This window comes from Diospyros lotus, chromosome 1 (assembly GCF_014633365.1).
Source record: "Diospyros lotus cultivar Yz01 chromosome 1, ASM1463336v1, whole genome shotgun sequence".
Classification (NCBI taxonomy): domain Eukaryota; kingdom Viridiplantae; phylum Streptophyta; class Magnoliopsida; order Ericales; family Ebenaceae; genus Diospyros; species Diospyros lotus.
Genome location: NC_068338.1, coordinates 32,090,624 through 32,115,837, shown reverse-complemented (window position 1 = coordinate 32,115,837; position 25,214 = coordinate 32,090,624). Strand labels below are relative to the sequence as shown.

Genomic DNA, 25,214 nt, shown 5'->3' with positions numbered 1-25,214 from the left:
CATACCATAGAGAAGTGCTGGAAACTCCATAGTAAGCCACCCAAAGGCGGACAACCAAAGACCCAAGGACAAGTCTTTGTGGCCAATGGCCATCAACCTACTGAAAGAAAAGTTCTAGATCAGATAGATGCAATGGAACTCAACCGGGAAGAGATTGAAAAGCTAAGGAATCTGTTGGGATCGTTGGAAAAGAAACCTAAGATAGGTACCTGCTCTCTAGCCCTCACAAGAACTTCTCACAAAGGCCTTTCCTAGATTCCATGCAAACTGTCTCACACCCAAAGTGTTTGGTTGTCTCACTTTTGTCCATGTTCATACTCCTAATAGAGGCAAAATTGATCCTCGTATCATCAAGTGTGTTTTTATTGGGTATTCCTCCACTCAAAAAAGCTACAAGTGTTATCACCCTCCTACCAAGAAGTTCTTTATTTCAGCTAATGTTACCTTTGTCAAGGATACCTCTTACTTTGCTCAGCCTTATCCTCAAGGGGAGCCTGTGGTACCAAAAGATAGGAATAGGGATTTGTTCCTCCTTGACCTATCTTCTTCTTCTCTACTTTCTTCTCCCTCAAAGGACTCACCAGGTACGATACAAGGGAAGACTCTACCACTTACTTCCTGTCCACTATAGGTATACTCAAGGAGAAAAGCACTAGTTCCTCCACCTGTGTAGGTCACAACATCTGATCCAAGTCCTGCTCCTACTCCTGACATTTCTCCAAGTATTTCTCCTATTAAACCTAAGACATCATTTATTATACCTGCTACTGAGTGTGATTCGAGTGACCATAATCCACCTAATACTAGTGATCTTGACCTTCCTATTGCCCTTAGAAAGGGAACAAGGACCTGTACAAAACACCCACTACATTTATTCATGACTTATTCAAAACTGTCTCCTAGACATAAAGCCTATCTCACTAGTTTGAACACAATCCCTATTCCAAAGACCGTTTTTGAAGAAATAGGTAATGAAAATTGGAAGAATGCCATGGAGATATAGATGGTAGCTCTAGAGAAGAATCAAACCTAGGAATTGGTCAGTTTACTAAAAGGGAAACATCCGATCGGGTGTAAGTGGGTATTTACTATAAATTACAGGTCAGATGGATCCTTAAACAGGTACAAAGCAAGGTTGGTGGCTAAAAGATATACACAGACTTATGGGGTAGACTATCTAGATACTTTTGCTCCAATTGCAAAACTGAATGCAATAAGGGTGCTATTGTCCTTAGCTTCTAATTTAAGTCGGCCATTGCAATAGTTTGATGTCAAGAATACTTTCTTACACAGTGACCTAGATGAAGAAATTTACATGGAATTGCCAAGAAGATTTGGGCTAAAGACTAAGGTGAATGTGGTGTGCAAGTTAAAAAGGCTCTGTATGGAGTCAAACAATCCCCAAAAGCATGGTTTGGCCACTTTACAAAGGTTACGCTTGGTATGGGATACAAACAAAGTTAAGGTGATTATACCTTGTTTTTCCATCACTCAGCTACAGGGGGAGTGACAGCATTACTAGTGTGGACTACATTATTGTAATCGGTAATGATATAGAAAGCATGGAAACATTGCGAGGATGTCTAGTCAGAGAGTTTGAAATCAAAGAACTGGGCAAATTGATGTATTTCTTGGGAATAGAGGTGGCTCATTCTAAGGAGGGAATTTTTATCTCCCAACAGAAATACATACTTGATCTATTAATAGGAACAAGGATGTTAGGAAGCAAGGCTATTAACACACCAATTGAGCCTAATCACTGGTTAGGAGAGGTCCCAGTGGATGGTGTGGTAGACAAAGGATCCTATCTAAGACTAGTAAAGAGGCTCATTTACCTAGCACATATTCGGCTAGACATTGCTTATGCAGTGAGTGTGCTCAGTCAATTCATGCACATCTCTAAGGAGACTCACCTAAAAGCTATACATAGGATCTTGCATTACTTGAAGGGGACTCCCAAAAAAGGTATACTATTCAAAAGAGGAGAAGCAATATCTCTTGAAGCCTATACAGATGTTGATTATGTAGGGTCCATGGTGGATAGAAGGTTTACATCAAGGTATTGCACCTTCCTAGGAGGTAATCTTGTGACTTGGAGAAATAAGAAGCAAAATGTTGTGGCTCGGTCAAGTGCTGAAATAGAATTCAGGTTAATAGCCCTAGGGATCTGTGAGTTACTATGTCTTAAGATACTACTAGATGACCTTAAGATCAATTGGACAACACCTATGAGACTCTACTGTGAAGGGATATTGCACTTTCAAATTGTACCTTCCTAGGAGGTAATCTTGTGACTTGAAGAAGTAAGAAGCAAAATATTGTGGCTCGGTCAAGTGCTGAAATAGAATTCAAGTCAAGAGCCCTAGGGATCTGAGTTACTATAGCTTAAGATACTACTAGATTACCTTAAGATCAATTGGACAACACCTATGAGAATACTGTAACAATAAATCAGCTATTAGCATTGCACACAACCTAGTTCAACACGACCGAACAAAGCATGTTGAAATGAATAGGCATTTTATTAAAAAAAAATTAAACAATGGACTAATTTGCAGCTCATTTGTAACTTCAAGTGATCAACTTGCAAATATTTTGACAAAAGGTCTATCAGGAGTCAGAGCCGGCCTTGGCCCAGGCTATAGCCCAGGGCCCATGGCTGAGGGGGGCACAAGTTTTTTTTTTTGAGTAGTGCTACATTCCCTACCTTTTAATTTTTTAATATTTCCCCTTCCCCCACTCACTCTCTCTCACAGACTCTCTCCCTCTCAGCTCTCCCTCTCACGAGGCCCCCCCTCTTTCTCAGCCCATTGTCCCCCCCCTCTCTCTCTCTCACATTACTCTCTCTTCCTCTTGCCTATTTTTTCCCTCCCTCTTTCTTTCTCTCATGAACACCCCTATCTATCTCATTAATTAAACACATCTAATTAATTTTTCATTAATTAAACAAATCTAATTAACTCTCATCTCTTTATCTTATTAATTAAACACATTAAATTAATTAAATATTTAAATTATAAAATTAAATAATAATATATTTATAATACATGTTCTCTATTAGTGATATTAAATTTTTGTAACTTAATAAATTAAATTATTTGATCAATCTTCATTTGATACTATATTTTACTCTATTATTTTAGAACAAACAAATTACATATTTGAAAAAAAGTTTTAATGAGACCCCAAAATATTCTTCTTTATCTTTTGTAAATTTTTATAATTTTAATAAAATTAATTAGTTGACAATTTTTATTTTTTTTATTTAATTTGTATAAAGGGGCACACTTGAGAGAAAATTTGCCCTGGACCTTAAAAAACCTAGGACCGGCTCTGTCGGGAGTTGTGTGTCAAAGATTACTATGCAAGATTGGAATGCATGACTTTCACTCACAATCTTGAGAGGAAGTGTTAGAAACTACCCGAGATTCCTTGGCCATAGTTTGGACTTGATATGCTTTATCTTGTTTTCTATATTTTTGTGCTACATCTTCTAGAAGATTGTCTAGATTATATGTTTCAGTTGTATCTTAGATTGTATATATTTCCAAATCTAGATTAGGAAACTGCCTAATCTAGATTTGGAAGCTGCCTATTGTGGTAGAACATCTTGTATATATATATTCATACAAACCCTACAAGGGTAATAAGATTGAATATCTTTTTTAGCCACTTTTGACATGTTCTAGTGAGGTGTTTCTATTTGTCTTCAGTTCTCCACCCCCTATTTGGACCAGATCAATTGAATGATAATTTTCAAGCACTGTTGAACAGTTTTTTTGAAATAAACCAGATCATTGCATGGGAGGAGTGTATCACTGGATCCTTATCATGCTTGTGTGAGAGTTGGCAAAGATCATTGGACTAGTATGTTCTTATGTGAGAAGCATATATTGGAATAGTAGAAAAAAGAGAAAAAACAAAAGCATACATTGGACAAGTTGAAGAGCAAAGAATTCAAGGTCATTTGGCAGTGCTCACCAAACCAATACTAATGGCCTCTTGTTTTGATCCAATATTTGAGTGGTGTCCTATCCATACATAAATTTCACTACGGCAGTCCAGTACTACCACATCTTCAGTAGTTAAATCATCCTGGGAGAAATTGAATATCTCTTTCACCTGTAATCACAAAGAACAATCAAATGAAAAAAGAGAACACGGCTATTGTTTATTGTTGTTAAAAATGCAGGTGTGCATGCAATTTTTCCTTAAGATGTTAAATTTCTGCTACGTAGAAAAATGCCTTGAAAATTTTGAGAAGTTCTAGCATGACAAATCTCAAATTACCAAAAAGGTCAAAGTCAATAGAGAATTCATTTGCAGGACAATTATATCAGTGTACCACTATCAAGGCCAAGCAGTAAATTCTTAAAAGCAATTAGTTGAACTAATAGGGGAAAGAGAATGACTATTCAATTAGCAGACAATTTTCCTTTTGAAGATCAAATTCACTAGTCAATAATTTAAGTAGAGATTTTAGTTAAAAAAATGAAAGATTACAAATAACAGTGCTTTCTTTCTATTTTTATTTGCAGTGTAGTAACCTCAGATATGTCGAAATATACCTTGAAATCACCTGAATGGAATTTCCAAAGCGGCAAGCAAAGGTGTCCAGAACCCTCCATTAGACATGATTTTACAATGATTCAGGGCTGGGATAATTATGAATTGACGCAGAACCGCATTGCCTTTGGGATAAACATTTTAAGACTGGATTATATTTCTTACCTTCAGTAAGGGCACATGTAAACAAATGAGGATCTTCTATGAATATGTCAATCTCTTTTTCCCTCGGATATTCCCCCTTTCCACCCAGTGCATGCCAAAATAGGTCTGGTTCACTACCTTCCCTCACTAATATAGGTTGCCATGTTGGCTGCAAATGGTATCAATAAATGTGGTGGTTATAGTTAAGTGAAAATAAAAAAAATGAACATGGAGGTCTTATAAGAAAAAGGTGACATGCACATGAATCAAATCCAGCATTCTGTCCACAAGATCATGATCTCTAGCTGATGAAAGATTTCCAGCCCAAGTGAAGACAGATGTCTCTGTCTTGAGGATGTAGCAATAGGATGAATTAAGAGAGGTTGAAGCCTGCAACAATATGAACATTTTCAGAATCAAATATAGATGGTACTGAATAACGAGCTAATGAGATTAAATATTCTCTGGAATGCTAATCTCAATCAGAATTACATGAATGGACACCTTTTATCTTTGAGCTCAAAAGACCCTAGGCTGGAAAAAGAAAATTAGAAGATGCCCAAGAGTTCTAGACCCCTTCAGCATAAAAACCAATATCATCATAAGTATGACCACAAATGGTTAAAATGCTTAATTCATATCATTAATCAGACTATTACAACTTTAAAGTGGAACATGAACCATGTTGACGAGCAAGCAGGAACTTTTACTTCTAATGCTTCTAACTACAGGAAGGTCAAAAGTATATATCCAGTTTAAAAAAAAAAGTGTAGAGCACTCATTAATCTATAAGCCCTTGCCATAATATGCAGTCCACTGGTTCCTGAGAATAGGCAGCTTGGCCAATGAATGGTTCAGTTAATCAAGAGATGTACATTAGAAACATACTTAACACAGTTTTGTTCTTGTAGCAAGAGAGTACTTTACAAGATACAGGATTGCAGATACATTATTACATCTGTAGAATACAAGTCAGATTGCTTGAATTTACACTTGTAAAATCTCAAAGTACATTATCAGTACACTGGAAAGTCATCAGCAGCTCAGATATGAAATGTCCAACTTACTAACATATTAAGATGAACACTGACAAAAGAAAAGCTGTATGGAGTTTATTACGAAGGGAGAAAAAAAAAACTAGCAGGATAAAGGGTGAGGGCACTAAAGTCAACACTTAAAATTTGAGACTTACAAGATCAACTTGGATTGCTTGCATGTTGTCCAAACTCTTTCCTTGAACTCGAAAAAGAGCTGTCCTTGTCTCATCATAAGTTTCATCAGGGATACCTTTATCTGCTATAGACAGCTTGAATTGTGCACTCTTACCTCCCTATATGAAGTGGCAACAAACAGTAAGAAGTGTGGCTAATCCTTAGCAGTAGATTTACTAAAAGTACAAACTCTAAATTGACTGAAAGGAGAAATCAGATAGTGATTACAAACCTTAAAAATAATCAATGTCTGAAAAATAAAGAAAAACTGTACTGGTTCCCTCCCCTCGGTAATTTGGGCCTGAAATAGAAAACATAAAATTTGAAATTTAAGAAACTCGTTTCAGTCTAGCAAAACAAGTTTATAAGTTGGAGATATAGTGCTGCTGATTTGTAATTATCAAAACTCTGTGTAGTATACATTCCCAAACTGCCAGAAATTTGTAAGCAAGAAACCTATAGCACTAAATTTAATGCAACAGTTTGTTAGTAACGGAGAAAACATAGCTTGGAAAAAGGATGGTACAAAAGAGAAAATATTCTTATATCCATCCTTCATAATTTACTCAAGTTTGCAGCAGTCAGCCCTCTCCAAATTTTTCTGGTAATACTGTGAAAGTCATATTTAGAAAAGCAAACTTCGGTATGATGGTTACTCCACAGTTACACAGTGGTGCATTATTAGACATCATGGTCAAGTTTATTTTTACAATCCTTGTTCTGACCTTTGTCTACACTTGACCACATGCCAAGAATATAATATGTCCGTGCTGCAACAAATGCATTTATGAGCTGACTAGTGCCCAACTCATAAATGAGTATACCAAGGAACCAGACTGCCAGGCAGGATCATGTGCTGTCTCTATCTTTATGCTTAAACCTGTTTACTTATAGTTAGTTGGGATTCACTACAATTAGCTTGAGAGATAAAGAAGCAGCATGCCACAATTCTCGGTTTTCTCAGTTGCAACCATTCCTTCTCATTTAAATATCAACTGAAGGACATAAACCAATCCAACGAAGATTGCAGGAAACTGCAGCAAAGAGTGGCTGAAAGAAAAGGAGACTTAACTTCCCCTTTGAACATAAGTTATGATTGCACAAGTAAAATTAATGTGCTTGAAGTAAAAGAAATTAGGGAGCTAATAAATGAACAAGAAATAAATGAAATAGAAATGATAGAGGCTCGTACAAACAGGAACTCTAACAATTAACAGAATAAGTTATTGTGGAAAGGAATATGCATGTTAGTAATTAGGCATTACAAGGAGTCCTTCTAGAGAATTCACTCAAAACATGAAAGAAGGATTTATATACGTGCCCAGGAACAGATGTTGATTATGCAATTCACCTTCCTTTGATTAAATTTAATAGATTTGTTTTTCTTTAATCATTTCTTTTTCGTTTATTTTGTTTGGATTAATCATTTTCTTTACAAATCAAAGTTTTAGGGGATGTTAATATTAATGCACCTAACACAACTAGCAAAGTTTTAGCGGATGTTAATATTTGAACTTCATGATTCACATTAGTGCCAGTTAAATCAGAACAGAAATTATAAGTACAAGATCAATAACTTATATTCATGAAATTGCAATATAGAAAACTAACCACAACTGGATTCCCCTTAATTGAGGTGGCAATGAGGTTCATATGGGAGATAGCACCTGCCTTACTTTCCTGCAGAGGTCATGAAATAGACAAGAAAAAATTTTCATGAATTACTAAGAGTTAGTATCACTATGGCTATATCCATGAGAAACAACTCACAAGCATCAATATGGAGTACAGATGGATGTAAGCTCACTCTTTCAAATTCTAAAAGATGCTTTGCATCATATGATTAGCAAAAAAAGGTATGGAGTAAGCTCTATTTCCCTCCTATCAAGAACCAACAAAACGAAGAAGAAGAAGAACCAACATAATGGAGTAAGTTCCATTATTTACTCACAGTGGGAAGTCTGAGTTTTGAGTCTATTACTTTTGTTCTCATTATCCAAGTATGTATGTACCAATATTAGCAGGAAAAAAAACATTTATGATAAATCTTGTACATTCCAAACAACCAAGAAAGGTCAACTTCGAACAGACACATCATCTTGATAGCATTGATGTTTTTCTGCATAAGCTTACTTTTGAAAAGGATATGACCATCTCCTAAAGGAATTAGGTGTTTGACTCGCAATTATTTCCTAATCTTAGTATATGTATCCCAATTTGTTTCATGGGAAGGCTAGTCTTTGATATAAGTGGTCCTTCCCTCAGTTTACTCCTTGTGACCTTTATCTGATTAGCTATGGTATCTCATTTTTCTTGTCAATCCATTATTTGTATAAACCCTTGTTTCAAGAGCATAAGCAAGAGAAGAAAAGGCAAGATATATTTTCGAGGTTATTTGGACTACAAACTTCCCATGATTCAAGGTACATTCCCAAGTGAAAATTGGACATTGTAAAGCACTTCTCAATAATTTTAATCATTATTTGAAGTTTAGACTTTTCCAGATGACAATATATTTGCAAGAATGAAGTGATGAATTGTTTAACAATATTTAAAAAATTAGCCTGTGTATCGACTGGAGTTTGCTCCATGTATGTTTACTACATCAGTATATATATATATATATATATATATTTCTTTTGGCAAGTAGAATTTCCTCAAGAGTGCTATACAGGGGGAAATTGCAGATTAACATGCAAAGATGTAGTCAACAATAAATACCGCTAATCATCAAGCCAAGTGCATGAAAATGGAAATCTCCTACAATAACTAGTCAAAATTATTCTTAATGAATCCATCAATATTATCATTTGCAATCTTAGATAAGATTTCTGAACTGGATTCCTAGATAAGAAAATACATCTAAACAGAAAGCACGAATGAACATGGGAGATTCCTGTCAATGCATCCACAAAAATTACCATTGTGCTACTGCAACCAAGCCATCCATAGAATAAATTCTCCTCCCTGTCATTGCTAGAATACACATACTGCACAATGTAGCAGTCCCCACTGTAAAGCTTTCTCTGCTCCTCAACAGGAAGTAGTAGTACTCCATTGTCATCTACCCGCCAAACCTAAAATATTAAGAACAATATGGAATTATGAATTAAAAATTGCTGGAAGACACAAGCTTACAATTGTAATATCTATGCTGGATTCTCCCCCCACCCCAAAACCAAAAAAAAAAATACCTCACCTTTAAAGTGCCATTGCAATCTATATATGGCTGGCAGTCTTCTTCAGGTAGCTCTTTGACATCATAACCATGTTGCTTAAACATTGCTGATTAGAAAGGAAAGTAAAAGGTTAGAAAAACACAGCTACTACCACTAGAAATAACCTACTCCTTACCATCAAATATTCTATTTATTTGTTTTTAAGTTTGTTGCATGAGTGCACAACCTGCTACTTTCCCACGACCATCTTCATACAGCTTTGGTTCAACTGTTTGAGGCCAGTTATCAAAATAGGACCTAAATGAGGCAGTTTCCGATCCTTCAGTTAAGAAAGTTAAATGGGTACTGACTGATCTTCCTTGAGATCTAACGAACTCCTGTGAAGGAGAAACCATTAATCAGGCAGGAAACATTTCCCTTACAAACATGTACCCAAGCTCAAGCTGCATTTCTTCCATTTTGTGTGTGTGTGTGTGTGTGTTTGGGGGGAGGGGGGGGGGGGGGGGGGGGGGATGTCCAGTCTTCCACAGACTAATAACTTTTACATGTTTCCTTTTTTTTTTTTCAATCTTCTCTTTAATGATCTTTTTCGTTCTTAAATCACAAGCAAACCCATATATCAATAGAGAAATGAAAACTGCACCTCCCTTACTGAGTAGGCAGCAGATACCAGTCAAGCAAAGAGCTGTTGTCTCCCACCAAAAAGGTGGGGAAGACCTTCTCCATGTACCTCACTCTGGCTTCATTACTTGGCCGTTAACTTAGATTACTTTGACCAATATTTTCATATTTGCACATAAATTTTCTTCAGTAGTTCATATGAAAAGTTATCCATGTACCAACTAAGAAGAGGCAGAAGGCCTTGAGTGAGTACATAGTTTTTTTTATCTTTATATATATATATATATATTTTTTTTTTATCTTTATATATATATATATATATTTTTTTTGGGGGGGGGGGGGGGGAGAAAGGGGGAAGAAGAGGGACAAGTATAAGTGATAGAGCACTGATACATCACACATATCAGCGTAGGGTAAGAAAGGAAACAAGAGGGCAAGTGAGGAAAAGGATACAGGGATAAAATTGCCATAGACGGTTAGGAATAACAACCTCACGTGGTTGTAACCGTCGGGGGAATCTCTATAAGAGAGAGTGGAAAGAAGCGAGAGAGGGTGAAGAAACCTAAAGAAGATTTTGGGAGAGCAGGCCCTCTCGAATTAGCCCTCGTTTTCTTTTTTTTTTTCTGTTCTTCTTTATTTTCTTTGTTAGTTTTCTGGAATTGAGCATTGTAATTTGGATTGATATCTACTGATTGGGATAGGAAATTGAAGTTTGAGTGGGAATTCTATCATTTTGGTATCAGAGCAATCGATCCATGGGGATGACTGTTTCTGAAAGAGTGGGTGAGCTGGAGGGGCGTATGGCGGGTTTATAAGATAGTATAGAATCGGTGAAGGCAGAAGTCATGAGGGTGCAAAATATTGAAAAGAGCATGGCGGGGATGATGGACCGATTCAACCTATTAATGGCGCGATGGGATGAGCAGGAGAGGGAGAGGAAGGGGAAGCGAGATGGGGAAGATCAACCTGCGGGATCGTCCTTGTCAAGGGAGGGGACGCCAGCGGTTGGAGGGAGAAGTGGCGAAGGGGGCGACTGGGTTGATGGAGTCGGAAGGTAGGAGTACCGTGGGAGGCGCTTGGAAATGCCCATCTTCGAGGAAGATGATCCAGATGGCTGGGTCTTCAGGGCCAAGCGCTACTTCACAGTAAACCAACTGACCGATGCGGAGAAGTTGGAGTCGGCAGCCTTATGCTTTGAAGGAGGGGCTCTATCTTGGTTTCAATGGGAGTAAAGGAGGTGGCGAGTAAGAAATTGGGAGGAGCTTAAAGGGCTACTGAGGAACTGATTCAAGTCCACCCAATAAGGGACCGTGGAGGAGAGGTTCATGGCCCTTCGACAGTGGGGTATGGTCCGAGACTATCGAATTTACTTTGAGACTCTAGCATCACCCATTGAAGAGATCCCCGAAGCGATTTTGGAGGGACACTTTGTTAATGGGCTCAAACCGAAGATCAGGGCGGAAATCAAGGTGTTGAGGCCCTTGGGCCTCAAGAATATCATGGAAATGGCTCAGCGGATTGAGGACCGGAATCAGGTGCTACAAGCAAATCGTTTTGGTTACAGCCCAAGTAAGGTGACCCCACACCCAGCTCTGATTTCTATGGTGCAGCGAAATTCGGGGTTCTAGGCTGCTAATCCTCCTAGGATAGTCACAGCTAGCTCTTCTAATTCTCCAAGATCGCTGGTCAACGGAAAGCTGTCCACACCACCCTTCAAGCGATTGAGTGAGAATGAGCTACAAGCCAAGCAGGTGAAGGGATTATGTTTTCGCTGTGACGAGAAGTATTCAATTGGGCATAGGTGTAAGAACAAGGAGCTGCAAGTGATGGTTATTTATGACGAAGAAGGGAGAAGAAGAAGGGACTAAACAAGATGAGGCAGTGGAGGCTTCCAGGGAGTGGGAAGACACTGTCAAGAAAGGGGAGATGGTGGAGTTATCACTAAACTCCATGGTGGGGCTAACTCCTCCTCAAACGATGAAGATTAAAGGAACAATAGAAGGCCAAGAAGTGATTGTCCTGATCGATAGCGGGGCTTCCCATAATTTCATAGCAGCTGACTTGGTGCAAAAATTGGGGCTCGTAAGGATGCCTACTCGAGGATATGGGGTGATAATGGGCTCAGGAATGGCAGTGCAAGGGGTGGGAGTATGCAAGAGGGTCCCCTTGTTATTACAGAATGTGAAGATTGTGGAAGACTTCCTCCCTTTGGAGCTGGGCAGCTCTGATGTCATTCTTGGGATGAAGTGGTTGGCCACATTGGGAGAGATACAAGTGGATTGGGGTTCCCTGATCATGAGGTTCAAGGTGGGAGACACGGCCATTACCTTACATGGGGATCCTAGCCTTAGTAAAACTTTAGTGACCATGAAGTCCATGATGAAGGCATTCCGGAAGGGTGGGGAAGGAGTATTATTGGAGTTGGGCTGTTTAACGACTGAAGCAGTGGAAGTTGACATCCCTAACAGCTTACAGGAGGTGTTGTCCGACTTCGAGGCAGTCTTTGAAGAGCCGTGTGGGCTGCCCCCGCATTGAAGGCGGGATCATACCATCACGCTGCAACCTGGGGTACCCCCAGTCAATGTGAGACCTTACCGATACCCGCATCTCTTGAAGATTGAGATTGAAAAACTTGTTAGAGAGATGCTGGCTACAGGTATCATCAGGCCAAGCATCAGCCCTTTTTCCAGTCCCGTATTGCTAGTCAAGAAAAAGGACCGGGGGTGAAGGTTTTGCGTAGACTACCGAGCTCTAAACAAGGTAACTATTCCTGATAAATTTTCAATTCCGGTTATTGAAGAACTCCTAGATGAGCTGAATTGAGTTGCAGTTTTTTCTAAATTGAATTTAAAATCGGGTTACCATCAAATATGTATCGCACCTAAAGACATTCCGAAAACTGCTTTTCGGACTTATGAGGGCCATTATGAGTTTATGGTGATGCCGTTTGGATTAACAAACGCACCCGCTACATTTCAGTTTTTGATGAATGAGATTTTTAGGGAGCAATTGAGACAGTTTGTTCTCGTGTTTTTTGACGACATTTTGGTGTACAGCAGAACGATGCAGGAACATCGGGATCATTTGCGTTGTGTATTGGGAATATTAGCTGAAAACAAGTTGTATGCCAATGCAAAAAAATGCAGGTTTGGACAGATGGAGATTGACTACTTAGGCCACATTATTTGGCAGCAAGAGGTTGTTGTGGACAATTCAAAAATTCAGGCAGTTAGGGATTGGCCTAGCCCACGTTCGCAGCGAGTACTCCGTGGTTTTTTGGGACTCACGGGGTATTATTGCCAGTTTGTACGAAATTATGGAAAATTAGCTTAGCTGTTAACGGAACGACTTCGAAAAGATAACTTCTATTGGGATGAGAGTTCGGAGCAAGCTTTTCAGTCCCTAAAGACAGCCATGACAGCCTTACTAGTGCTCGCCCTACCAGATTTTTTGAAGGAATTTATAGTGGAGACGAATGCCTCAGGGTATGGACTCGGGGGTGTATTGATGTAGGAACATAGGCCACTTGCTTTCTTTAGTCATGCTTTAAACCCTAACGGTCGGAATAAGTCGGTCTATGAGAGGGAGTTGATGGCTATTGTATTTGCGGTACAAAAATGGCGACATTATTTATTGGGGAGGAAGTTCACAATCCGAACAGATCAGAAAAGTTTGAGGTTCTTGATGGAGCAACGATTGGTGAGTCTGGAATGTCAAAAATAGGTGATGAAGTTAATGGGCTACAACTTTGAGATACAATACCGGCCTGGTTTGGAGAACCGTGCTGCTGATGTGCTCTCCCAGTTTTCATTTCCAATTACACTCATGGCTCTCACTACTCCTCGGGTGCTACAATTAGATCAACTCAAAGAAGAAGTGGCCGAAAACAGCCACTTCCAACAGATCATCAGGGAGCTGCAAGCTGAACCTTCAAGTAGGCCAGGCTATTCCTTGGTGGATGGGCAGTTATTATTCAAGGGCAGATTGCTACTTCCCCCTGCTTCGACTTTGATTCCTTTAGTGATGAAGAAGGGTCACGATGGACAGCTTGAAGGCCACTCGGGTTTCTTGCGAACTTACAAAAGGCTGGTTGCTAATGTGTATTGGATAGGAATGAAAAAGGATATCCATCGGTATGTCCGCCAATGTCCCATATGCCAGCAGCACAAGTACATGGCTCTCTCATCAGGGGGGCTACTTCAACCGCTCCCTATTCCCCATCAAATTTGGGAGGATTTGTCAATGGACTTCATAGAGGGACTGCCAAAATCTGGGGGAATGGACTCCATTCTAGTGGTGGTGGATAGGCTTAGCAAGTATGGGCATTTTATCGGATTGAAACACCCATTTACAGCAACCAGTGTAGCAGGAAATTTTGTCAAAGAAATTGTACGGCTACATGGGACTCCTAATTTTATAGTCTCGGATAGAGACAAGGTCTTCATCAGTCATTTTTGGAAAGAGCTATTTCGACTACAGGGCACACAGTTGAATAGGAGTACAGCCTACCACCCCCAATCCGATGGCCAAACGGAAGTCCTCAACAGGACATTGGAGACTTATCTCCGATGTTTTGCCTCTTCGACACCTAAGGCGTGGTACACTTGGCTTCCTTGGGTTGAGTATTGGTATAATATTTCCTATCAAGCTTCTTCTAAACTAACCCCTTTTTAGATAGTCTATGGGGGCGAGCCACCTCCACTTCTATGGTTTGTGAAGGGTATCACCGTCATATCCGGGTTGGAGCAGTAGCTAGTAGAGAGGGATGTAGTGCTGGAAGAGCTTAAAGGCCAACTGCTGCTAGCACAAGCAAAGATGAAATCCATAGCGGATAAGAAGCGGAGGGACATTCAATTCGAAGTGGGAGACTTGGTCTACCTGAAAATTAGACCATATAGGCAAAAGACCTTGGCTGCCAAGCTAAATGAAAAGCTGTCACCAAGGTATTATGGACCCTTTGCTGTGGAAAAAAGGATAGGGAAGGTGGCGTACAAGCTAGAACTTCCACCCACATGTGCCATCCATCCCGTCTTTCATGTATCTCAACTACATAAAGCCAAAGGGACATCACCAGCAGCTGCCTCCATTCCAACTCAGTTGACAGCCGAGCTAGAGATGATAGTAAAACCAGAATTCCTATTGGGAATACGGCCGGGCAGAGGTAAAAACTTTAGGGGCCTTGATGTGCTAATTCAATGGAAAGAGCTGCCACCCTTAGAAGCTACATGGGAACCGTACAATCAGATATTGCAACAGTTTCCCGAGTTTCACCTTGAGGACAAGGTGAATCTTATGGACAGGAGTCATGATAGAGCATCGATACATCACACATATCAGCGTAGGGGTAAAAAAGGAAGCAAGAGGGCAAGTGAGGAAAAGGATACAGGGATAAAATTGTCATAGATGGTTAGGAATAACAACCTCACGTGACTGTAACCATCAGGGGAATCTGTCGAATTGGCCCTCGTTTTCTTTTTTTCTGTTCTTCTTTATTTTCTTTGTTAGTTTTCTAGAATTGAGCATTGTAATTCAGATTGATATCTATTGATTGGGATAGGAAATTGAAGTTTGAGTGGGAATTCTATCAATAAGGTGGCCTAAATTCCTCAGTATGTGAAGAGTCAGACTCTAAATGCATTTAAGAGGAAGTCAAAGTCTTGGGAAGTTTGATCTTTAAAGATAAACACAAACTCCCATCTTGTTCCATGTTGGCATCTATGCCTACTTTGCCATCTTTTCCCAAATTTATGAGGAAACTAAAAATCCTACAGAAGTTGGGGCAACAAAGGTCATATATTACTTTTTACCAAAAGCAGATTGACAGACATCTTTTGTTCAAAAGTAAACCCTGTCGTTTTCCATTATTCAAAATTTAGTTTCAAATGTGGCATATTAAAGAGTCCTAATCAATAATTCAAGTCTCTAATCAACTGCAGCCTAACATCACTACTGGCTAAGTAGCTTATGTTCCTAAGAACATAGAAGACCTTACCTAAGTACATAAGGGAAAAAGGAAGTTTTTGCAGTTCACCACTTCACCTTTGTTGAATCAGAGAACTTGAGAGAGAGAAATCCTAGTTGGAGAAAATAAATTCCTCACTCAAATACATAGATTATACACCTATTTATACTAATACTAAATAGGTCATAACATAAGCCATAACATAAGCATGACATAAATATAAATCTCACACTCCCCCTCAAGCTGGAACATATATATTATAAGTTTCAAACTTGTTACAAATGTAATTTATCCGAGGGCATGTGGAGATATTACTGTAGATGACAACTGCTTTGGGTCAATTGCAAACAAGCAGTAGAGGTAACCAACGATTGGAGGTTGCGGAGGCGATGACTGGAGGTAGATCTTAGCGACGACGATAACGATAGCAGATCAACCATGCAACGACGACGCGAGATCTGTGCGATGCACAAGATCTGGAGAAGACTGAAGAGGTCACAAGATTTGAGAGACGCACTAGAAGGAGAAACAGGTGTGAGATCTGAAGGCAAGCCGATTTGAGAGTTGCGCTGAAAGGAGACGAGATCTGAGAAACCAGACACAAGATTTGATAAGCAGCCACAAGATCTAGATAGGAACGGTGCGGATCTGGATGGAAGCGGCCGGATCTGAAGACTGACAATCGAATTTGAAGAACAGTGGACGGATCTAAGCAAAGGGCAGCCTGATCTGAACAGTGGCGGCTGGATCTAAAGAGCGATGGTCGTATCTGAGGGATTGATGGCTGGATTTGAATGATTGATGACCGGATCTGAGAAATGATGGCCAGAGAAACAGCAGCCAATGAGGCAAATTTGCAGAGAGATCGATGAGGCAAATCCAACGAGAGACCGATGAGGAAGATCCGGTGAGATCTAAAACGGCAGATCAACAGCAGCAACAATTACCTAGGCAACTCAACGGCGGCCTGCAATCGTCAGCAACAAAAGAGAAGGCGACAATAGTGAGCAAGAGCCACAGTGAGGGCCAAAAGAAGACGACGATGGAGCTGGCAACGAATGCCGGCGATGTGGAGAAGCAGCAGCGGCTGAGCGATGGCGACTAGATGTGAGCAAGGCACGACCAAATCTAAGCAATGATGGCCGGATCTGAAGGCCGTGACTCAACGGCTGTGGCAACTAAAGGTAGATCTAGGGCTGCAAACTGTAGGCGGCAGCAAATCTGAGGCTGGGAGCCGCTGGATCTAGGTGAGCTAGGGTCGTCGATAGAGAAGGCAGAGGCGGCCGGACGGCGAAGATGACTGGAGCACAGTGGCCGACGTAGATCAATCTGAGGCTGTCGACCAAGAAGAAGATGAACGGCCAAGAAGAAGAAGAAGATCTAGTGACGGCGATGACTGAGATCTGAGAAGGTGCATCTAGATCTAAGGTCGCAGAAGACCAACGGTCGCGGGAGGCCGGCAGAAGGTGATGGCAGTGAAGTGGCTACCATTGGAAACCCACTAGAGGTCAACAACGACAGTAGTGGCTACAAAAGATGCGGAAGCAAGTGGCAACGACGAAAGTCGCAGACGCAAGTGACGGTGAACGGCGATAGCTGCAGATCTAGTGGCCAAAGAGGGTGACGTGAGACGGTGAATGACAGTAGCTGGAGGCAATGGCAGTGGTTGGTGATGGCAGCTGGTGACGCGAGAAATGGCGCAGCCGGTGGAACAATCAAGAGATGTTGCCAGAGATGGAAGAGATAACTAGTGTTTGTATGGTGGCTCTGATACCATGTTGAATCAAAGAACTTAAGAGAGAGAAACCCTAGTTGGAGGAAATAAATTTCTCACTCAAACATATAGATTATACACCTATTTATACTAATACTAAATTGGTCATGACATAAGCATGACATAAATATAAATCTCACAACCTTGATACAACAACATATCTGGTTTCATCCCCTTAAGTGAGGTCAACCACGTGAATGCTAGCTCATCAATCATTTCTATCTATGGCCTTATTGCATGTAATTCCCTTATATCATAACTAAGAGTCTTCCATCAAGTTTTTCTTGGTCTTCCTCTGCCTCCTCTACTAAACACTTGTTCCATTCTATCCACTTTCCTTACAGGAGCCTATATTAGTATTCTTTTTGCATGACCAAACCATCTTAATCATATCTCACGGGTGCTGGTTATGCAGATGCTGATTGGGCAGGTTGTCCATTTGACAAACAGTCCACTTTTGGCTATTCTAGATTGGTTGGAGGCAATCTGGTTTGTTAAAAGAATAAAAAGCAGCATGTTGTTGCTAGATTTCATACTGAAGCTAAGTATAGAGCCATGGCATTAGCTACAAGTGAGCTAATTTGGCTGAAACAACTTCTTAAGGAGCTGCAGTTTGGTGGTTCAAGTTCTACACAGCTTATGCATGACAATCAGACTGCTCTTCATATTGCCTCTAATCTTGTTTTTCACGAAAGCACCAAGCATATTGAAATAGATTGTCACTTTGTGCGAGAAAAGTTGGTTTCTGGTGAGATTATAGCATTTGCTGGGACTATGGATCAGCTGATTGGGAATTCATATTAGTTAGATTGTATTAGGTGTTGTCTATATTAGTGTACCTTGTACCTAGCTTAGGTAACTTGTACATAGCAGTTACAATGTTTTAGTATAAATACTTGTAACCTAGCTTAATAGAATTGAAGCAGTTTTTCCCTCCAATCTCTCTTTTCCCTCTCTTCTTTCTATCAGTTCTGTATATCATTTCATATTATCTTCGATTGGAGCCATTCCAACCTTATTATGAATAACCTAATCTCTAGTTTTACTTTTTATTGTATGATCGCACATCCATCATAAAATCCTTATTTCCAATACACTCATTTTACACATGTTGGTGCTTTATTTCCCAACACTCTATGCCATACAACAAAATTGGTCTTATAGTTGTTCACCCTAATTTCAAACCAAAAAGATTGTGTATTATGCCAGAAGGTCATTTATTCCTCTAAGGTACATAAATAAGAAGACATGGAGTGCTGCAGATTTTTGAGACAATAAAGTGAGTTCTCTCAAAGGCACATCTTTAACTAAATTGTAGGATCTGAATCATTATTCAGTGACAACGTTGATATCAGTTTCCAGTTATGCATCCCCACATAAGTGGGTCTTAACACAAATTTCACCAACAATATACTCTGTACTGGCTAGAACAATGTAAATTGGGTCCACAGCTTATCCTCGGAGTGAAGTTCCTAATGTTATACGTAAGCCAGACTGAAATTTCAATTAAGTGTTATAGAAAATAAATTCTATAATATAGATGAAGCAGAATAAACACTGTAAGTTGGTGCTGAATATTCAAATGCATGAACTTGCGTGTGTGTGTGTGTGAGAGAGAGAGAGAGAGATTCTTACTTCTACAGATGCAATTGCAGTTTTCCGTTCTGTGATCGAGGTAGTTCTTCCCATCCAAACAAAAATCTCAGAATCAGAATCCAACATATAGCACTTGTTTGAGCTAAGTATTTCTTTCTTCAAATTGTCAGTCTCACTTTCACTAAATTTTCCCTGAGTAGTTATCCTGTCAATTGGAGAATCTCAATATATAAGATGAAGGCACACTCCGACAAAGAAAATAAAATGAAAAAGAGAAGGGAAATTTTGGAATGAAATACATGCAACTTGGGTTCTGCAGAAACTGGGGGACGTTGATTTAGTTGAATAAAGGATTTCCGGACTAGTTAAAAAATCCAGCCATAAAAGATACCTAAGCTGACTGTTGAGACTTGCAGGATAAGTTGTACTCCCTCCTCCCTCCCTCCCTCATGACAAATTGACGTCTACTCAAAGTAGTCAGGCAAAAACTGTAAGCATGCCACAAGGCAGATTCACAATAAATAGGGGCATGAACTTATCCCCGACTGTCACATTACCTGATTCCACATTGGTAATTTACAGGGGAGGTTTTAGGCATATTGCTTGGTCCAACAAGCTCAAAGGTAAATTCAGTGAACATCATAAGCTGTGCTGTAATAAAACTAGTTGCTGCTGATACTCTCAGTACCACTATTATATGGGTACAAACCAAGAGAGTTTGTTTGAGTTGAGACTGGCCTAGGTCAAGATTACATTGAGATGAGATTGCTTGCTTGGTGAGTACACCAAAGCTAAAGGGCAGAGTTTGTCATAACTCAATCTTCCATCACTAGTCTATTAAGGAGATTTGAATAATTTATTTGGTCCTATGAACCCAAGAGTTTAACTTCAGTTGACACTTTTGGGTGAAAGCGCAATCTTACATTGAGCTCAAAAAAACTTACCAAAACAATTTTACAGTTGAAAGATCAGGTTCTTTCTGGGTAGCAGAGGGTGAGTCACGAGGAATAGGAGCATAACCGCCAAACAAGCTCCAGAATTCCCCAACATCAGGATCCCCAACAAGCTTCCCATCATCTGCAGCAGATAAGTTAAAATTTCCACTATGTACTCACACTAGATGAATAGAGGATTAGGAAGTGTTGAAAAGAAAATCCTAACCTATAGCTGCAACCTCACAGTTACCCCCATGTTTATTCTCTTTGATATACTGAACAACTTCCAATGCCTTAGCTCTCCCTTGTATGCTAGAATTGCAACCACTGAAAAGGAAAATTTTTGATGCAGTGTCAAGTATGAATACATCATTGTGGTTCAAGGAGGTTCTAGTAAAAGGCACCTGGTCACAGAGCACACAACAAAAGTCACATTTACCAAGTATTTAAGCTGGCACGTAAAATAGAATAGTTTAAGGGGTCTGAAAAGGAAACAGAGAAAATAGACATTTTAATAATCTAGCTTGGAAATATGGCATTGGAATAGCTGCTATAATAAAGAGGAAAACCAATGTAATGGTGCAGACATATATAAAACATTACAAGGATTTTTCTCTCTATAACCCATGAAACAAATAGTTAACATCATTCTATAGTTTTATCAGCCAGGCCTGAGGAATTTTGTCCATGATGACAAAAATCACTGGCCTCTTTCTAGAGTTAACTTGCTAAGAATACAAAATTAGTCATCAATCATCTTGCAGCAAAGTCTACCTCTTTAACATAGACAACACGGTCTCCTTTGCATGTTAACAAGCTGACTTGGTATGTTTCACTATTGAGATTCTCTGGTCCTGAAGAAAAAGTTCCTTCTATTGGGATGATACAGGGTTTGAAGTATGACAAGAACTTCTCAGTTTCTTCACCTTGTACTTCTCTATATTGCACAGCATGAGACCCCAGTGCATCATCCAACTCAAGTGCTTTGTCTGACACAAGGGCAGAGTCAACCTGCCAAATTAATCAAAGTTAAAACAACCATCTGATGAAGTTAACTGTCAAACATCAAATCTTCCAAATTCATGAAAATGCCCTCACCCCAACAATTCTTCTCCTCTCAATACAAAAAGTTGGATAATTATAAACTTAATGGATCAAATAACACAAACGTCACTCCACAGTAGTCAAGAGTCTTCAACAAGAATAATATGAACAATTAGTGAGCCCTAGGTGTTCTGTTGGATGTGCATCACTCTACTATTATAGGAAATGGTTATTTTGACCACAGCAGGCTTAGTTATAATGCAATTTAGATCAGAGTTACAATAAGGAGAGAAAGTACGAACCTCTTTGGCATCATTTCCAAGCCAATAGTGGATATCATGTTCAAAAGAGCCACTTCTGAGTGAAACAGTCTGTCTCAAGCAAAATGTAAGGAGCAAAGTCAAGCTTGTTACAACCAAAAGACAATATAGATATATTACACACTTCCACATGTAATAAGACTCCAATAACTATGATCAGATCAGCTGAAAGAGACTTCCTATGGGGACTCTTAAACCCCAATTTACAGAAGAAGTTTCTGAATTTGTTCAAGACTTGCCCAAAAAAAATGGCATAATTACAACCAAAACATGCTAGGTACTTACATGCAAAACTATATATGCACTTCCACAGAAGAATTTCCCATGTGAAGACTTTGGGACAGGAACCAAATGGAGGTTCTCTACGCACCAGATTTCTAAGCCACTAAAAAGAAGTTAAGGATAAGTTAACAACTAAATAGCATAGAAGCTAGTAAATGCATCCTATAAATGTACTTACATTAGTGCTTTTTCAGCAGGAATAAAAGCAACCATCTGGTATCTGGATCTAAGATAAATGATCAGTTGCTTTAATTGCTTACTTCATTAAAATATTTTACTTGACATAAAAACGAACCAATTCATTTTAAGTTCTGGATTTAGTTGCACCAACAAAATTTCTTTTGGTATCTTTACAAAATAACTATGACTGAATAAGTACTGAAACAAGTTGTTTTAAAAATTTGGTTGACACTCTATATTTTTATTCTTTTTTTCAAATCCTCAAGCTTTATAAGAGGCGAGTTAGATAGTTGGCCTTTTCTGCATCAAACTCTAGAAACCTGAGGGTGTGCAAGAGAAAAACTGATGTTGACCAGAAAGCACTCTGAAAATACTTTAACTAACTGTATTGTGGCTAATGGTTTAAAGGAACCAAGTTTATGGATACGCTTTTGCTCCTGCACCCTGCAATGCAGGGTCAATATCTTTACGAAAATAAGCCATTGGTGCTATATCTCTGATCCTTCATGAAACATTCACAGTCTCATGCAACACATTCTGCAGCAAAGGCATTAGTATCTGTTATTTCCACGTCATATACATTACAGCTAGCTCATGTATTAGATCACTGTAAAGATAATATCATTTAAGTCAATAATATTACAACTGCCACACATCAATAATGTTAGATCTTCAAATATGCTGATGTTCTTAGCCTCTAGTACAATTTTAATCTGTAAACAAGTACATGGCAACAAGACATCATAAAAGATGGAACAACCTAGTGTTCAAATGGGACCCCCCATAAGTTGTAGTTTCTCCACACCAATGAGTCATGATTTGCTCTAAATATCATACTTAAAAACTCTAAATATCATACTTAAAAACTGGCATACGAGCTCGTGGATGTGCCAATATAGACCCAAATTACTAATTTAAAACAAAGGACATCATTTATCATCTCTATTTTCTGGAAATAATGCATTTTAATTGTGATATTCTCACTTTTGTTGGTGACAACTATTGTATAACGGACCACATTCAGGCCTATAAAAAATCAGAAGAGAACAAACAAAAATCTAAGATCCGGTTTCATGGGATGTAAAACACATTCAATTTTATGTTATCCACTTTACCACTGAAAACCATCACTACTGAGCCACAGGTAGCTAAGATGAGATGCCATGCAACTAGAAAAATGGAATATACGAACAAGAAAATTATTGAGACATGCATGACCAATATATTTGAGGAATAAAAGCCTAGAATTTGCATATTACAAGAAGAAGAAAGAACTGGGAACGGTAACATGGAGAGGAAAAAACCAACAAATCTTGAACTAAATGGTCATGGCCAATTTCCAAATTCCAAAAATTATTAGCACAAGGGCTTGCTCTGGGATGACGAGAATGCAACAATAGTCACTGAATATACGCTTTGTTCAGCTTTCTTCCAACAAAACATGGGAACCTATAACTGAAGAGTTCTGTCGGATCAGAATTTATACCCAAACTAATACCCAAGAAAGATAAGCAGTCCAATGAAAGTCATAAAAGCAAATAAACTAAGCAGATGAAGACAAGTGGGTAGTTGAACAGATCTTGTTACCAGTGACTTGTCTTTCTGAAATTGCTCGAGGATTGAACGGCTGGAGACTGAATTGAAACTGGGAAATCTTTCAACGATCCAAATGGCGGTTCAGCACGTGGGATTGAGAGAGATACAGGCGGTAATGGAACGATTATGAGCACATTCTCACTTTCTTTTGAGTTTGACACATTAAAGATAAACTTAAAAAATAAGTAAATGAAAAGGTAACGGAGATGTTGAAAGGTAGAGAAGTGGAGAGAGAAACAGACAAGGAAATATAGAAAGAAAGAAATGGAGAAAACAAAGCACTGTGGGAAAGTAGAGAAAGACCTTTTCACCGTCCAGCTTACTAGGGACCCACCATGAGAAGCTTTTTGTCTCTGCTGCGAGAGAGAGAGAGAGCGAGAGAGTCAAAGAGCGTGGAAGCCCCCTGTGCCCGAGCTCCGTGAGGCCAGACTGTCAAACGCCATGTTAGATGCTTTGATGTTTCCAACGGCCCTGTTTAATTTATTTCTTCTTCTTGTAACTTAATTGATTTTAGATACTGATTTTATAACTTAATTGTCGTGCAGAAAAATAAGCAGTGACTTTGATTTTTAAAAATTTAATAATTTTTTATCTAAACTTTGATTAAGTGAAAGAATAGATAATTTATAATCTTTTTACAAAAAATAAATTTATAATCAAGCAACAAAGAATAAATTTCATATTCATGGTTTGTGAGATCTTTTCATATAGATTTTTGGATAATAAAAATTAAATGATTGGATAAAAGATAAATGGATTAACAAATACGTACTAATAACTTTTATCAAGATAAGAAGAGACATATTGTAGAATAATTTTTATTTTGTAGCAAATGGAGGAAATTAAATTTGAAGATAAAATAGTAATATAAACTATTAATGCCATTTTAGTTAAAAGTATTAATGCCTCACAATGATTTTCAAATTTGTCATTTAAGTTAAATAAGAAAATTTGATTTGACTCACAAAAAATACACATTTATAAAGTAAAAGGATTTAAAAATGTGTAAGATAAAGTTTAAACTTGTCTTTACAAATCATATAAATGTCACACTTTATGAAAACTAAATTTTAATTTGTTGACAATTTATAGTCTATCAAAAAATACACATTCAATTCTAAAAAACTTTAATCTACTAAGTTAATTTTAAAAAGTTTTCATGAACTATAGTAGTAGAAGACTTTGATCGACCATCTGTTATCCTTGATCAATTAAATCAAAATTTTACAATTTTAATAAAATATATTATTTAAATTTAGCCGATTCCTATTTGGTTGGCTAAATTTAATGACTTAAAAAGAAAAGACATACAACTCATATTTGATTAATTCTCTCTATGTCTTTGGTTGACAAAACATAAATAAATAATTAATGTTTTAATTTGCATTTTATGACACTTTGATCGACTAAACTTTTATTGTAGTGGAATATGAAAGATAATTATCGAACATTTTTAATCGACTAAACTTAATAAAAAAGTAAGAAAATTACAAATTTTTGTTATGAAAACCTCATATGATATTAAGGCGGGAAAATAAATTTTTAATGTTGCTGTTTCAGTTATTTCAAAATTTCAATCAATTTTAACTTTTGAGATACATACAATAAAAAGCTAAAAGTACAACAATTTAAACATGATAAAATCAATTAGTGTAAAAACTTAATTGAAAAAAAAAAAAAAAAAAAAGATGGTGCTAGTAGTGCAGCCTTGCAACCCGGGTGGCTCTTCTGGTCAATTGAACACAGGGTAGAGTGTACAAATGTTGTTTTCTTCATATTTGTACAGAATTCAAAAATGCCATCA

General features: G+C 38.4%; 1 protein-coding gene across 8 annotated transcripts in view; it reads right to left on the bottom strand.

Annotated features, from left to right (window-relative positions):
• Positions 1–23,847, bottom strand: part of LOC127796811 (villin-1) — a 29,102-nt gene extending 5,255 nt beyond the window's left edge. The window contains exons 1-19 of one of the 8 annotated variants that reach the window (XM_052329213.1): positions 23,714–23,847; positions 23,402–23,555; positions 22,242–22,351; positions 21,638–21,737; positions 21,335–21,403; positions 20,763–20,999; positions 20,215–20,392; positions 19,998–20,130; positions 19,093–19,258; positions 9,327–9,477; positions 9,121–9,206; positions 8,843–8,998; positions 7,533–7,601; positions 6,154–6,222; positions 5,903–6,040; positions 4,972–5,100; positions 4,732–4,879; positions 4,569–4,579; positions 3,982–4,122 (exon numbers count right to left, since the gene is read on the bottom strand). In XM_052329213.1, coding sequence (XP_052185173.1) covers positions 3,982–4,122; positions 4,569–4,579; positions 4,732–4,879; positions 4,972–5,100; positions 5,903–6,040; positions 6,154–6,222; positions 7,533–7,601; positions 8,843–8,998; positions 9,121–9,206; positions 9,327–9,477; positions 19,093–19,258; positions 19,998–20,130; positions 20,215–20,392; positions 20,763–20,999; positions 21,335–21,403; positions 21,638–21,737; positions 22,242–22,297 — 2,037 coding nt within the window. In that variant the 5' untranslated portion in view covers positions 22,298–22,351; positions 23,402–23,555; positions 23,714–23,847. Of the gene's footprint in view, positions 1–3,981; positions 4,123–4,568; positions 4,580–4,731; positions 4,880–4,971; positions 5,101–5,902; positions 6,041–6,153; positions 6,223–7,532; positions 7,602–8,842; positions 8,999–9,120; positions 9,207–9,326; positions 9,478–19,092; positions 19,259–19,997; positions 20,131–20,214; positions 20,393–20,762; positions 21,000–21,334; positions 21,404–21,637; positions 21,738–21,812; positions 22,352–23,118; positions 23,270–23,401; positions 23,652–23,713 lie in introns of those variants that run through there. The other 7 variants (XM_052329232.1, XM_052329214.1, XM_052329226.1 and 4 more) reach the window with 7 other exon arrangements.
• Positions 23,848–25,214: the final 1,367 nt, after the last annotated feature.